Genomic DNA, 17,228 nt, shown 5'->3' on the forward strand with positions numbered 1-17,228 from the left:
TTTTTTTATTTATTTATTTATTTGTTGCTACCCTTTTAAATCAGGGGCTCACTAAGTTATAAGGAGCTGCAAAAAAAAAATTTAAAAAGAAAACAAAACACATACTTCCTCTATATAAATGGAAAAAGAAACAGGCAATTTAAAACTTAAAGGGAATTTAAAAAATGAATCTTTTAAGCTCAAAGTAAATGAATGTAATCTACACAATCTTTTCTATAATTCATGGCATATACAGTGTCGGATAACTAATATTTGCTTTATGGGGAGCACTTTCACTTCACTTTCTAGGAATTACACCTGCACTCATGAACATTTCAAATTAAGCAGACAACAAAGAAAAGTGAAAATTAGTGGAAAAGCAGAAACAAAAAGAACATAATATTGCAAAATACCAAGAAATCTAAGTATAATAACAACCTTTATTGATATTGTATCCCTTCTGGGATCTAGATTAGAATACAATAAGGATATAATGAACAATAAAATACATAAGTAATAATAATAATAATAATAATAATAATAAAGAAATAAATAGTAATACTGTGAAAATATTATTATATAAATATTTTTTGGTGTTATTTTGAGGCAGCTGGTAAATTGCTTTTCATGAAATTCTCTCTTTTATTGAAACAGTCGCTGATAAACTTGGCAATTGTTTGGACGGTTTTAGAATTTTTGTTATTGAGAAGTGCTTTCAGATTACCGGATAAGTTTACTTTTTCAAACAAAGCATCTCTTTTAAATTTGTACAGGTTACAATTGAAGAGGAAGTGTTCTTCATCTTCAATTTCATTGGAGTCACAGACAGGGCATGTTCTATTTAAGATATCTATGTTGTGATATCGCCCAACTTCAATCTGAAGTATGTGGGCACTTATCCTCAGTTTAGTCATAGATGATCTGTGGATGGGGTTTTTAATAATTTCAAGGTATTTTTCAAATGCAAAATCAGTTTTCAGCTGGCAATTCAAAAGATCTGAAGGAAACTCACAATCTGGGCATGTCACACCCCAAAATTTGTGGTTTATACCCTAAAGCACCCCAACACTTATACCTGTTTGCCTAATTTGAGGAGGCATAATTTGGATGTGCTTTAAATGCATAGTTAAATGGTGTGGTTTTATCAGGGCTACTATAGTGTGTGATCAGCAGACCATATAAATTGGTACAACTAAGTTTTATTTGTTCAACATACAATAAAAGTCTGTTGGTCATAAATACCCTGACTCAATGAGAAACCACTATAATATATACTATAATGTTTATACCCAGTATATAGCCATTACAAACGAAAAACTGAACAATGGAATTTGCATAGCTATTTAATGAGTGATTGTGAAGTGAGTTGCACGTACTACTTTTCCACAATGTTAAAAAACTGTTAAAATGTCCACTTTGTTTTTGACATACAGTATAAATGGAACCCCTGTATATAAACTACTTCTTAATGCATCTAAACTTATGTCTAAATATAATGATCCATAGATTTCATTATCTAAAATCTAAATCTTCATATCACCAAGTCACCAATCATAGAACCTTTTCTCACATATTACAATAAACTGAATTTTAAATTAAATAATAACCATTCTGGGTAATCATGCTGGATTCACTAGATCTGTTATGTGCTCATTCATATATGTTTATCATACAACACAAAAAAAAGAAAAGAACCAAATCCAGAAAGAGTATGAATTCAAAGCTTCTAAAATGTCGAATTTTCATTTTTGTTTTTTTATATCAATATTGTAAAAATTAAAACATATCACACAAATGAGCATTGTAATAAAATATATATATACCTGCTAAATTGATTTTTTGCAGAGATATCTGTTTTGTGTGAAAGCAAATCTTCCCCTCTTCCCCATACACAACGTTCTTGAATCTGGTTTTAAATGATTACTATCGTACATTCACAAATATTTTAACTACACTTCTGATCCTTCAAAGCATATTTGGCACTCAGCAACTATGCTATTTTTTGTCAAGTCAAATATTAATGTTGTTAATGTATGACTAAATTGTAGAGTTGCACAAAGGATTAACTTTTACATTACTCTGTAAAAAAGCTCTGTATTGTCGCTCACAAATCAAGCTTAGAGGCAAGATTGAATTATACTATGTATAAACATTGCCGAGGCACAAAACCACAAGTAACTGTTAAAAAAAACATTTGATTTCTATCAATAATAATATCTGATCTCATCCTTTTTTAATTGTCCTTGAGTTTTCTTTTTTACCTAATTTTGATTTTCAGATGCAAGCTATTGTTGAGCTATGTAATGTGACAAAGAATATGTGTGCAATTTCTAAAGGACCTGGCAATGAGGATGACATGACAGGTAAGGGTGAAACAGAGATATGACATGCAGATCAACAGGTGGTGGAGATATGACATACAGATCAACAGGTGGTTGAGATATGACATACAGATCAACAGGTGGTAGAGATATGACATACAGATCAACAGGTGGTTGAGATATGACATACAGATCAACAGGTGATTGAGATATGGCATACAGATCAACAGGTGATTGAGATATGGCATATAGATCAACAGGTGATTGAGATATGGCATATAGATCAACAGGTGATTGAGATATGACATACAGATCAACAGGTGGTAGAGATATGACATACAGATCAACAGGTGATTGAGATATGGCATACAGATCAACAGGTGATTGAGATATGGCATATAGATCAACAGGTGATTGAGATATGGCATATAGATCAACAGGTGATTGAGATATGAAATACATACAGATCAACAGGTGGTTGAGATATGGCATACAGATCAACAGGTGATTGAGATATGACATACAGATCAACAGGTGGTAGAGATATGGCATACAGATCAACAGGTGATTGAGATATGTCATGTAGATCAACAAGTGATTGAGATATGGCATATAGATCAACAGGTGGTTGAGATATGACATACAGATCAACAGGTGGTTGAGATATGACATACAGATCGACGGGTGGTAGAGATATGGCATACAGATCAACAGGTGATTGATATATGTCATACAGATCAACAGGTGGTAGAGATATGACATATAGATCAACAGGTGGTAGAGATATGACATTCAGATCAACAGGTTATTGAGATATGTCATACAGATCAACAGGTGGTCATGTTCATTAGGGCCAAACAAAAAAATACATTGAAATATACAAAATATATGCATCAACATTTCGGTGGAAAAAAAATATTTTTTTATGTTCATCAGATTCAGATAACAGTGGGCTACTTGGTTTACCTGGTCCGCCTGGTCCACCTGGTATCATTGGTCGTCCAGGTGACAAAGGTGAACCTGGTAATGATGGATTAAATGGTTTACGAGGAGATAAAGGTGAGAAGGGATTTATGGGACCAGAAGGTCCACCTGGATTAAAAGGAGATATTGGAATGCCAGGTATGTCTATGTATTATTTGTGGTAATTTCAATAACATTTTATTTCACCATGTTTGTTTTAGACAGATATCACTATGATTTTATTAGATAGCTTATTTGTCTTGTTCAAACAAAGTCCAACAACTGGAATTTACTGATTATGCATTAATTTGCCTCAACCAATTATATTCAAACTTTACACATACATCAAATATCTTGGGATACATATCCATTATTTTTCATGACTAAATGGTAGTATTTTTTTTCTTTCTGTTCTGAACCAGATCGATCGTACATGCATATGAATAGATTTTCTGACATTAAGGATCTTTATGTTTTTTTTTTTTCCCAGATAGGATACTAATTAGCCTACTGGCAGCCATTTTGTTTTAATAAAGGCGATTTCGGAGTCATATTTCTAACATGCTTTGACAAACCATATATCATGACACACATGCATACACATGTTTGTTTGATGATACAAGATGGTCGAATGGAGGCCATTTTATTGTTAAAAATGCATTTCTACCATTTTGTACCTGTGTCCTGGTCAAACCTATGGGCGGCTGTTGTTCAAACTTGGTACATACATTGAACATACCATAGTAGGACGTTAATGTTCAGTTCAGATTCAAATTGGCCAAATGACATGCCTTACATACTCAGTTTCACTGTGTTTAGCATAGAAAGCACTATGTTTGATTTAGACAACTTATTTCACGGTTTGGTTTTGACTTGTTTCACTGCTAAGCTTCACTGTGCTCAATTTAGGCAGACTTCACTATGGTCAGCTCAGATACCTTATTTCATTGCTCTGTTTAAATAGATATCAATTTCACTGATTGATTTGGCAGGTTTTACTCTGTTCGGTTTAGACAGGTTTCACTGTGTTTGGTTTAGCCAGATTTCACTGTATTCAGTATAGGCAGATTTCACTGTGTTTAGTGTAGGGTAGATTTTACTGAGTTCAGTGTAGGCAGATTTCACTGTGCTCAATGTAGGCAGATTTGACTGTGTTCAGTGTAGGCAGATTTCACTGTGCTCAATGTAGGCAGATTTCACTGTGTTCAGTGTAGGCAGATTTCACTGTGCTCAATGTAGGCAGATTTCACTGTGTTTAGTGTAGGCAGATTTCACTGTGCTCAATGTAGGCAGATTTCATTGTGTTCAGTGTAGGCAGATTTCACTGTGTTCAGTGAAGGCAGATTTCACTGTATTCAGTGTAGGCAGATTTCACTGTGCTCAGTTTAGACAGGTTTCACTTAAACATATTTCAGTGTGTTTCGTCTAGACAGATTTAATAGTGTACATCGAGACAGATTTCAGTGTGTTCGGTTAAGACAGATTTCACTGTGTTCAGTGTAGGCAGATTTCTTTATGTTCAGTTTAATCAGATTCAGTGTGTTTGGTTTAGACAGATTTCACTGTGTTCAGTGTAGGCAGATTTCACTGTGTTCAGTGTATGCAGATTTCACTTTGTTCAATGTAGGCAGATTTCACTGTGTTCAGTGTAGGCAGATTTCACTGTGTTCAGTGTAGGCAGATTTCACTGTGTTCATATTGGACAGATTTGAGTGTGTTCAGTATAGGCAGATTTCAGTGTTTGGTTTAGGCAGATTTCTTTATGTTCAGTTTAAACAGATTTAGTGTGTTCGGTTTAGAAAGATTTCAATGTGTTCAGTACAAACAGATTTCACTATGTTCGTTCTAGACAAATTTCATTGTGTTCAGTGTCATCAGATTTTACTGTGTTTGGGTCAGACAAATTTAAGTGTGTTTGGTGTAAGAATATTTCGCTGGGTTCGATAAAGCCAGGTTTCAATGCGTTTATTTTTAGGCAGATTAAAGTGTGTTCAGTGAAGGCAGTTGTCAGTGTGTTTGGTTTACACTAGTTTCATTGTATGCATAAATTACCAACGTCCTAGATACTCAATCTTGCAGAACCCACATTTTAATTTCTACAGGTGTGAATAATATTAAAGGTGAAAAAGGTTCACCAGGTGGGGTGGGTGATACTGGTAAACAAGGACCTAGAGGAAACCGAGGCAAAAAGGGTGCCACAGGTATTCTACTCACAGAAATCTACATTTCCTAACAATCCCATCTTTCAACCCACCCTTTCCTTTTGTATTAGCATGCATCATCCATAGTATCCTGAAACAATCTGCATGATTCCTTATCCTATAGCGCCCTCATAAGTGTAATTACAGTTTGTTTTTGTTTTTACTCTGCCCTCAATTACAAAACTAATGATACTTTTTATTTTTATTAAAAAAAAAAAAGAGATGGGTGGATAACTCATAACATGAATATTCAACTACATTCACATATAACATTTTCTTTTCAGTTTAATGGTATATTTATTGGTGTAGAGCCAGTATCTGTTAACTAATATTAAACATTTATTATTACTGTAAAATATTTTATTTTAGCTGGAATTACGGTAATTTTCGCTGAAAAGACTTTTTGGGTGTTTTGTATGGATTTTATTTTCACTGATTTTTGATGAGTTAAATGTAAAATTTAGAAAAAAAAAGTATATTCACTGGATTTTATTTTCACTGAATCATTCCTTCAGCGAAAATAGCGAAAATTAATTCCAAACGAAAATAAACTATTATACAGTAACTAGAATTCCCAGACTTATGTGTTGATATAACCCAGGTGATAAACCATATTGACCATACTCCATTCCTCATACTTGTATAACATAGTCGTCTTCCTTGTCACTAACCAGTATTTTGAACTATTTTTTGTATGCAGATTACTTGTACTGTGTTTGGGGTATTAAACAGAACATTTCCCAGTGCAGTGCATGTTCAGTTATAGGATCCAAGAGATATAAATTATAATCGAAAGCAGTGGTTTGATCATTTCATTTACCACTACCATATTTTCTGTGTAAGAATTAAATGCACACTGGTATCCAGCTTGAAAAACCAAAATATTTGTTGAATTAGCACTGCATCAATTTACAATTTCATATCTAATGCTAGTAGTTATATATACAAGTCTGTATTCACTTTTGATAGGGCTGATATGGTAAATGCTATTTTTATTTGAATTGACAAGATATACAAATATCAATACGATTTATTCCTAGGGCTCAGAGGACCTCCAGGATTCAATGGAACCTGTTCACCATGCTTGGCTGGTCTAGAAAATGAGGGAAAAAACTCAGGTGTGACATATTTATTTTTTAACACATTAATTACATTTTTCCTCATAATAGAGGTATGTACAGGTACCTCAAAAGTGTGTCTGCGGGTGAGTTGTGCGGGCATGCAGAGGCCACAACACTGATGTCTACGTATTGATCTGCAGGTATGTTCTTGGGCATGCAGATGCCACACAAGATTAGTCTGCGTGTAATATTGATTCTTTTGTTTTATCACAATAAATAAAATCCAAGATTCAAAGTTCGTTTCTGTTTAATTAAGCTAGCAATATCAAATATCAACTTGATTAACAAACTCTTTACATCTACAGTTTGGGTTTCAGATTTGGATCAATTTACACAATAACTAAAAATCCAAAATCAAAGTTACTAACAAAAATTTTAATCTTTACATTTTTGAAACATAAATATACAGTAATCATTTTTAGAAAATTTACAGCGACATATTTGAAGCATCACCATTTTGCTATTGAATTTCTGTAATTTACTTATTATTTTAACAACTTTTCTCACCTGTTACAAAAATCATTTCCAATTTTTTTCAAAAATGTGGACCAATACAAGAATTTGTTTGTTTATTTATTTCAAGATTAACGAAGAAACTAACCAAAACACCTACAAATTTATCAAATTATGTTGTTTAAACTCAAATTTTACTTAAACCTATTCAATTTTACTACTATAGTGCATATTGCATCGGTTTGCCAGAAATGGCAGTGTACCTTTATCACACTCTAGTTGTGTATATATCACTGTAATTTGTATCTGATCCACAGACGGTGGTAATGATGCTATAGTAACTGGTCCACCTGGTCCACCCGGTCCACCAGGTGAAAAAGGTGACACAGGTATGAAAGGTGACCAAGGAGAAAAGGGAGATATGGGAGAACCTGGTATCGAAGGAGAAATGGGGAATGATGGATTGGATGGAGAAATGGGTCCAGAAGGCCCACCTGGACAGAAAGGAGAAATGGGCGAGGATGGAATGGATGGAGAAATGGGACCAGAAGGCCCACCTGGACAGAAAGGAGAAAAAGGATCTGATGGAAAACAAGGAGTTCAAGGAATTGATGGAAACGATGGATTACCTGGAGTCAAGGGTAATACAGGAGATAAAGGAGAGAATGGTTCGAGGGGAATGGATGGAATTCCGGGAGTACCAGGGTTGCCAGGACTACCAGGAGAAGCAGGTGAATGACCCCTAGACAAGTAAATAAGAATTCATAAAATGTCTTTAATGTATTTTACCCATGCCTCAATACATTTATTATCTATTATTTATTTATTTTAAGAATATATTGAAGATGATGAGGATATTGTTGCCAGTGGTATAATCATAACTGGACCCCCTGGCCCTCCTGGCCCACCAGGTCCACCTGGACCACAAGGGCCTATAGGTCAAGGTGAGAAAGGTGATACTGGTGAAATTGGTCCAATGGGACTCACTGGACCAAAAGGTTTACCAGGACAAGATGGAGTTGATGGAGACCCAGGCCAGAAAGGAGAAAAAGGGGAAATGGGGAATGATGGAGAAGCAGGAGATATTGGGCTACCTGGCATGAAGGGAGAAATGGGATCCCCAGGTGAAAGAGGAATAATAGGACAACCTGGTTCAGATGGGATGCCTGGAGTTCCAGGACAAAAAGGAAATGATGGAGTTATGGGTGATAAAGGAGAAAAGGGAGATCTCGGTATTCCTGGAGTACCAGGGCCAATTGGTCCTGAGGGCAAGAAGGGTGACTCTGGAAAAGATGGAAATCCAGGAATTCCTGGGTTACAGGGGATAGGTGAACCAGGAAAAGATGGGAAAGATGGAAATCCAGGATCACCTGGAATACCTGGGATAGGTGAAACTGGAAAAGATGGTCCTCAAGGATTGCCTGGAGTACCCGGATTAGATGGACAAAAAGGTGATAAAGGGGATAAAGGTGAACCTGGAAAGGATGGTAAAGATGGGGAAGATGGGATGACAGGTCCAGTGGGACCAGAAGGTCCCAGAGGAAGAAAAGGTGATGAAGGAGCTGTTGGTGAACAAGGTGAAAGGGGACTAAAAGGAGCTAAAGGAGCATCAGGTATTGATGGTTATCAGTTTACAATATAAATACACTATGTACACTTAAGGTTGAAACTTATCCATTATTTTGGAAAAAGTCATAAATCACATGACAATGTCAATTTATTATGTACAATCATGGAGCTATTGTTCTATTACACAATAAAATAGCATTATTTTGTGTTACAGTTTTTTTTTTTGAGAAACAATTCTTAAAAGCCAGATATAAAAAAATAATTCAAGGCAACGAGTACCCGACCATTAACAATTTATAATTTTTCAGCCTATGTTACAATTTTAAATATGGCATAATTTGTTATGTTATGTTCTAAAAAAATTTTTTTATAACATGTCATGTACATAGGCCAATAGTTTGATTCTCATTGGTACTTGTGTAATTTTTATATACCATACTGAATCTGCAGACATGTAATAAAACTAATTATATATTTTTAGGAGTGATGCCTGGAGAAGGATTGCACCCAGGAACTACTAACAAATGTAAGAATTTCTGTTAACACTTATTTCATATGTGTGAAACTACTTGATAGAATTATTTGTATTAATACAAAAATACAAAACACTCAGATGTGAACATTTAGCAATGGTCATTACATGTGACACTGTCTGAAAGACCCAAGTTAAATATAACTAACAAAACATCCTTTATTTGCGAAAATTTTATTGTACTTTGAGCACCATATATTTTCTACTAGTAGTAACAACTTTATATTCTTATTCACCAGTCCACATGGACAGACAATTTTTACATTTATCCATCCAAGGTAAAATTTGCCTGTCTAGAACAGGTACACATGCCTTCATTTTGACCTTTGTGATGTGACCACAGTGTCAGCATATTGTAAAACATGTTGAAAAAGCGGCATGCAATTTTAGCTAATTGTGGTAAAATGACGTAATAGCGAAATGTTGATTTAGCGAATCTCTCTTGTCATTGTTGATTTCCTGTTCTCACAATACTAGTCTGTTGCGTGCCAAAACAAATGCACAGTTATCACCTCCATAAAAACAAAGAAAAACTGTCAAGTGTAATTCTGTTTGCAATGATAAAAAAGTGATTCAACAGGGATTTGAAAAAGCAGGTATCGTTGCTGCATTACATCCAGAACATTGACTTTTTATATTGGATTGGAGCTCAAAAATTACTAAGTACTACTAATTTCCGTAATAATATATCAGTATCGCTTCATTTATTTATTTTCATTGAAATAATGACCACAATGAATACGTTTATTTTTTTGTGTTAATTTACTTTTCAATAAAGTGTATATCATGTAAATATGTTTTTTTTGTTTGTTTACAAAGTGTTTGTGTAGAAAAAAAGACGTTGTTTGGCGGCCATTTTGAATTTATAATAAAGTCATTAGCGACATCTTGAATTAGCGAATCAGTTCTCTCGCTAAATTCGCTAAAACGACATGCTCGCGAAAAAGACAAGTTTTAAAGTTTATAAGATGTTTAGTCAAACCAGTATACAGTAATATGTTTAATCTTTCAGATGATACAGTTATAGAAATTAAGCCTACAGAAGAACCCAAATTGTTGAGACCACAGAATACATGCAAGTATATTCATTTAATTTATTAAACTATCTAGAATCGAAAAGAGTAGAATTTGTTGTTATATAAAAAGCTGATCAGCACTCGTTCCAAATGTATCAGCAAACACTTTACTTGTTTGCATTGGACGCAAAAGCGACGTAGCGTGCGACGGAAATATAATCCTGTCACTGACCACAAACATGCTTACTGCACAAAACATTTTTTGCAGGCTTTATCTCACATTAAATTATTACTACAAGAGAAAAAGATGCATAATAATAAGGATTTCACGTGAATACTCAAAGTATGCACACAGGCAGTACGGTTATTGCATTTATCTCCTCTACTTGTCATTTCAGCTCACTATACTGACTTCCTAAATACTTTGTGATATTCTTGTGATAAGCTCATATTATTGGCACACATGACATCATACATAAAAACAATATAATAAACTGGAACTGTAACCTTAATTTTCTTCCAAACTGATGTCAGTTGAAAATTGTTGATACATTTCCTATTTTTAAATAAATTTTGACAGTGGTGAAAATCTATCAATATTTTGGCATAATTTAATTGTGAAAATGTCTTGAAAATGTCAATCAATAATTTTTCAAAACATAATTCCATTATTTTTTATTACTAGATTGTGAATTGAAAAGTGTTAGAAATCCCGAGACATTTTTCAAGATGGGAGCTTACTGGGGAAGTTGGATGATGGATCCACTTGTGATAAGTGATAAAATCTGGACTATGTCTCACTTTAATGGCAACATAATGAAAGGTAAGATCAGCAGGGATAAGAGTTGCATGTAAATACTGAAAATAAATTAATTTTACACATTACAAATATTCACAATATATAGTTTACTACTAGTAATAAGGAAACACATTGTAATAACAGAGGGTTCTGTAACAATGATAGTGAACACTAAAACTGATAGAGGGTGCTTAATCATTGATAGCACAGTGATGAGGAGTGCTATGTCATTAATAGATGGCACTTTAACAAATAATAGAGGGTAACAATGATAGAATGTGCAGTCCACCCGTGCTGCCCGAGCAGGTTCATCGTATCGCGCTTATTGCTGGTAAAATGAAAACAATTTAAATATGTAACAAAAGCGGCTTCCAGAAATGACTACTCTGGTGATATGTTATCCAAAGCATTTTTGTCAATAAACAGTCTGAAAATGGAATAATTGTCTCTGCGTACAGTATTGTAATCACAAGACTGTTATGTCAGGCTGTTGAACACTGCGCTACAATGCTTATGCTGAACCACAAATATTCATACTATGTGATACCGAAAGTAAAAAACGGAATTTTAGATGACAAAACAATTATTAACTGTAAATTTTGAAGTATTTGAAGATTTGTGAGGTATGTATAAGGGTCAATAAACTAACTCTGCAACGTGATCGTGTGACTCGAAAGGGTTGCAGTGTCACTCGGTGAAGAGCACGATTCCCATTGGTGGGTTGGTCGAAAAGCGTGAATCCCAATGGTTGATCAATGCCCATATTACTTCAATTTTTATTTACAGTGTAAGGGTTTACCGCATGCCTTATAGAAAGTTTTAAATACTTATTTTGCTTATTAACTGCTTGCGAACTATGGTGATCTACTGGCGACATACCGCACTGTTCAGTGATCGGCAAACACATGGACCAAACAAATGTTACATGGTTTACGGTGATTAGACACATCACACCGCTAGCTAGAAAAGTGAAATACCAGGTAGGGTAACATGCACATAGGTATTGACTGCCTATTTACAGTGTAACGTTAATGCCATCTTGGGGGTTGTAAAGCTTCTTCCCAATGACTAAGCTCATAGCATAGGCGGCAGCTTCAAGGAGAGTGGAACGCAAAATACTTTTCACACGTTCTACATTTTGAAAACAACTAATTTCTTGAATTAAAAAAAAATCATGCTGTTTTCCCATCAAAATAAAAGCCAAAAGATTTTTCTACAACATCAGCAAATCTCTTCCGTGTTGAGTTCATTAACCATATTCACCATATTTAACTGAGCTGAGCTATTTGATCACTATGGCATCATCCAGCATTTTGATTGGTTAATTAGCAATTTAGTCAAATTGCTACAAGGTGTAGTTTATCCATTTACTACTAGTAAATCAAATCAGATCAGGTCAACTCGTGTAAAAGAAAACACATGGCGGATAACATATCGCATAGAGCATGTGATCGGAATCATTCGCTTACGATGAAACTAAATTGAATTTTACTTGCATTTTGTAACAATTCAACGAATTTATTTTTTGTACGTTATTATAAAAGAGTTTTCGTTTGTTAACATTTCGTCGCCTGCCGATCGACAGGAGAGTTAGTTTGATGAACTGAGTAAAGGTTATTTCGTGATGAAATTATTTTTTTTTCTAAATTACAACTATTTTACCTTTTACAGAGCGTTTTACGACAAAATAATTATCAACGAAATATTTAAAATCTTCTTTACCAGGAGTAATAAATCAACACGAGATCTCTCTAATAACAAAAATACTCAAATAATTGGCATACTGAAAGTGGTGTTTCAACAAAAAATGGAGGTGTCTGGTGGCAGAAATACTTTTGGTGCTCTGACCACAAGGATCTCTAGGAAAGAGAATGACTGTGACCATTTCACAGAGTGCGATAATCAACATTCAGCAAGTTGCGTTATCACGTCGCAGAGTTAGTTTTTTGACCCCCTTACATACATGAAATTTATGTATAAACCAAGTTTCAAACTAAATGTTATTTCTACTAAAAATAGTATGCATGTCTGTAACAATCATATTTTACAAAAATAGAAAAAAGGTTTTCAGAAAAATAACACTGATTTAATTTGCTTTTCTATAGAATGGAACAACATTGATGAGTTGAAAACTAAACAAGGTAACAAAGATTACAGACTACCGGAACATTGGGAAGGTACCGGTCATATTGTATACAACAACTCAGTATACTACCATGTGGCCCGCACCAGAGATATTGCAAGATATGATATGATAACTGAACGCATAGTAGCAAGAAATAAACTACAGGGAGCTGGATTTCGTGACACTAAATATCTTTATGCTACGGAGTATACATATATAGACTTGGAGATAGATGAAACGGGTCTGTGGGCTATTTATAGCACATCTCAAAGCAAAGGAAATATGGTGATAAGCAAGCTTGACACACTTGATTTGAGCGTTATTCGAACAATAAATACAGACTATGAAAAACGTGCTTCCGGTGATGCTTTCATTATCTGCGGCGTACTCTACTCAACAAAGAGTCCTAGGGTGAAAGAAACAACCATTAATTTTGCATATGACCTGTTTAGCGGAAAGGTGTTAGATGACCTGGATATACCATTTAGGAATGAATATGGTCTGAATGCAATGGTCTCCTACAACCCATATGAACAAGTAATCTACTCATGGAATAATGGCTACTTAGTGAAATATCCACTGGAGCTAGAATTTTAAATCTAAATATGCCACATGCAGAACTAGGCCTGAGACTAAGTTTAGCTATTGTACAATTGATGACATTATATTAAGTTCTATGTGAGGAAACATTCAGGACAACTCAACTCTAAGGAAACACTTGCCATACAATTACACACCTACTACTATACAAGGAAATCATTACCATACAATTACACACCCACTACTATACAAGGCAATAATTACCATAAGATTACACACCCACTACTATATAAGGGAATAATTATCATACAAATACACACCAACTACTATATAAGGAAATCATTATCATGCAAATACACACCTGCTACTATATAAGGGAATAATTACCATAAGATTACACACCCACTACGATATAAGGAAATCATTATCATGCAAATACACACCTACAAGCATATAAACATGCCATATAAAGAATTATTTCCATGAAAATTACTAATTCATAAAAAATCGTGTTTATATACTCAAAATATGAATGAAATGGCATTTACTACTAACTATGTGCCAATGGTTTTGTGAATGAAAAAATTATACAATATTGCATTTTTTTTTATATAACTAACGTTATAGATTTCATAGATATATGCATTAAGTTGGTGAACTGGTGTTTAATTTAATCAAAAAAGAATGGCTGATATTTTTGTTATATTATTGTTGAGTTGAAAGACACATTTTAATAATTGCAATGAAATACTAAATAGCATGATAGGCATGGTGTACTTATTCAAAGGCTATCCAAGAAACCCCAGAAATGTTTTTTTTTTCATGAAATACATTAAGATAACGTTTAGAGACTGACAGTAGTATGTTTCACAAAGTAGATCTGCTACAAGGGTATTCTTAACAATTACATATTTGTATATATGGTATTTATGTAACAATTTACATTTGCATAGATAGGATTTATAATGTAGCATGGAACATTTGCATAGAACGTTTGCATTTTACTATATATGGAATTCATATAACATGTAATATTTGTGTATTACTATATATGGAATTCATATAGCATGTAATATTTGCATATTTCTATATATGGAATTCATATAGCATGTAATATTTGTGTATTACTATATATGGAATTCATATAGCATGTAATATTTGCATACTACTATATATGGAATTCATATAGCATGCAACATTTGCATATTACTATATATGGAATTCATATAGCATGTAATATTTGCATACTACTATATATGGAATTCATATAGCATGCAACATTTGCATATTTCTATATATGGAATTCATATAGCATGTAATATTTGTGTATTACTATATATGAATTCATATAGCATGTAATATTTGCATACTACTATATATGGAATTCATATAGCATATAATATTTGCATACTACTATATATGGAATTCATATAGCATGTAATATTTGCATACTACTACTATGTATGGAATTCATATAGCATGCAATATTTGCATATTACTATATATGGAATTCATATAGCATGCAACATTTGCATATTACTATATATGGAATTCATATAGCATGTAATATTTGCATACTACTATATATGGAATTCATATAGCATGTAATATTTGCATATTACTATGTATGGAATTCATATAGCATGTAATATTTACATACTACTATATATGGAATTCATATAGCATGCAACATTTGCATATTACTATATATGGAATTCATATAGCATGTAATATTTGCATACTACTATGTATGGAATTCATATAGCATGTAATATTTGCATACTACTATATATGGAATTCATATAGCATGTAATATTTGCATACTATGTATGGAATTCATATAGCATGTAATATTTGCGTACTACTATGTATGGAATTCATATAGCATGCAACATTTGCATACTACTATATATGGAATTCATATAGCATGCAACATTTGCATAATACTATGTATGGAATTCATATAGCATGTAATATTTGCATACTACTATGTATGGAATTCATATAGCATGTAATATTTGCATACTACTATATATGGAATTCATATAGCATGTAATATTTGCATACTACTATATATGGAATTCATATAGCATGCAACATTTGCATATTACTATATATGGAATTCATATAGCATGTAATATTTGCATACTACTATATATGGAATTCATATAGCATGCAACATTTGCATATTTCTATATATGGAATTCATATAGCATGTAATATTTGTGTATTACTATATATGGAATTCATATAGCATGTAATATTTGCATATTACTATATATGGAATTCATATAGCATGTAATATTTGTGTATTGATATACATTTAACATTTAATAATATACGGCATTATCACATCCCAATTTTTTGTTCTGAATTGACAATAGAAATATTGAATACAAAACTGAAATAACTCACTACAAACTACTAACATTTAAGAGTCTGTTCATCTATCAGAAATGTATTCATCTTTTATTTGATATGCCATCAGTTGTGGAGGAAAGGTAATTACTGGTATGATAGATTATCCATGGGAAAGAATTTTATAAAGATAATTATAACAAGGGTGCTGTAAAACATTACTATAGATGTATTATGATTTGAAATGTGTTCTATATAACCTAATAATATCAGAGAAATTATTTAAATTTTAATATTGCATGTGCGTTTAAGAGAGAATTTTAAATATATTTTTTGCTACAGTTCTTTTGTACATGTTTGCGTTGGAATGTATCATGACAGTTGACTTTCTGTATAATCCACTTGTATCAGCCAACAATACTGATAACTACTTACTGTATGTATATTAATTAAAAATAATTATCTATTTTAGTAACAAAAGCGCTTTTTTCTACGAAATAAAATATGTTTTTTACCACAAAGATACCTTATTGACTTGAGCCATTACTTATGTAATTCAGCACTTTTAAAAATTCACTATGAGGAACTTTTGCAAGGATATTATTAGAATAGGTCACTTCGTGAAATGCGAGGGACTGTTTTCATCCTCGCAATATCTTTGGCACTGTCAAAAAATAACATTTGTGTTTAGTGTAATTAATAGCATGATTACTATAATGACATTTGCAAGATGCTAATCATGAAATCACCATGGATACATGTTGCATTTATAGCCTCTAATAAACTGAAGAAAATGTTAAAGTTGGCATGCAATTACCAGTTCCATTGTTTATCACATAGCACCTGCAACCATAGACACTACTTGTTTATCACATAGCACCTGCAACCATAGACACTACTTGTTTATCACATAGCACCTGCAACCATAGACACTACTTGTTTATCACATAGCACCTGCAACCATAGACACTACTTGTTTATCACATAGCACCTGCAACCATAGACACTACTTGTTTATCACATAGCACCTGCAACCATAGACACTACTTGTTTATCACATAGCACCTGCAACCATAGACACTACTTGTTTATCACATAGCATCTGCAACCATAGACACTACTTGTTTATCACATAGCACCTGCAACCATAGACACTACTTGTTTATCACATAGCACCTGCAACCATAGACACTACTTGTTTATCACATAGCACCTGCAACCATAGACACTACTTGTTTATCACATAGCACC

General features: G+C 33.3%; 1 protein-coding gene across 1 annotated transcript in view; it reads left to right on the top strand.

Annotated features, from left to right (window-relative positions):
• Positions 1–14,384, top strand: part of LOC100370714 (uncharacterized) — a 30,529-nt gene extending 16,145 nt beyond the window's left edge. The window contains exons 2-10 of the mRNA XM_078010363.2: positions 2,258–2,342; positions 3,237–3,422; positions 6,505–6,582; positions 7,356–7,769; positions 7,872–8,651; positions 9,089–9,133; positions 10,152–10,214; positions 10,841–10,978; positions 13,060–14,384. Coding sequence (XP_077866489.1) covers positions 2,258–2,342; positions 3,237–3,422; positions 6,505–6,582; positions 7,356–7,769; positions 7,872–8,651; positions 9,089–9,133; positions 10,152–10,214; positions 10,841–10,978; positions 13,060–13,676 — 2,406 coding nt within the window. The 3' untranslated portion in view covers positions 13,677–14,384. The remainder of the gene's footprint in view (positions 1–2,257; positions 2,343–3,236; positions 3,423–6,504; positions 6,583–7,355; positions 7,770–7,871; positions 8,652–9,088; positions 9,134–10,151; positions 10,215–10,840; positions 10,979–13,059) is intronic.
• Positions 14,385–17,228: the final 2,844 nt, after the last annotated feature.

The sequence above is a fragment of the Saccoglossus kowalevskii genome, chromosome 13, assembly GCF_978046115.1.
Source record: "Saccoglossus kowalevskii chromosome 13, keSacKowa6.1, whole genome shotgun sequence".
NCBI classification, from domain to species: Eukaryota; Metazoa; Hemichordata; class Enteropneusta; family Harrimaniidae; genus Saccoglossus; species Saccoglossus kowalevskii.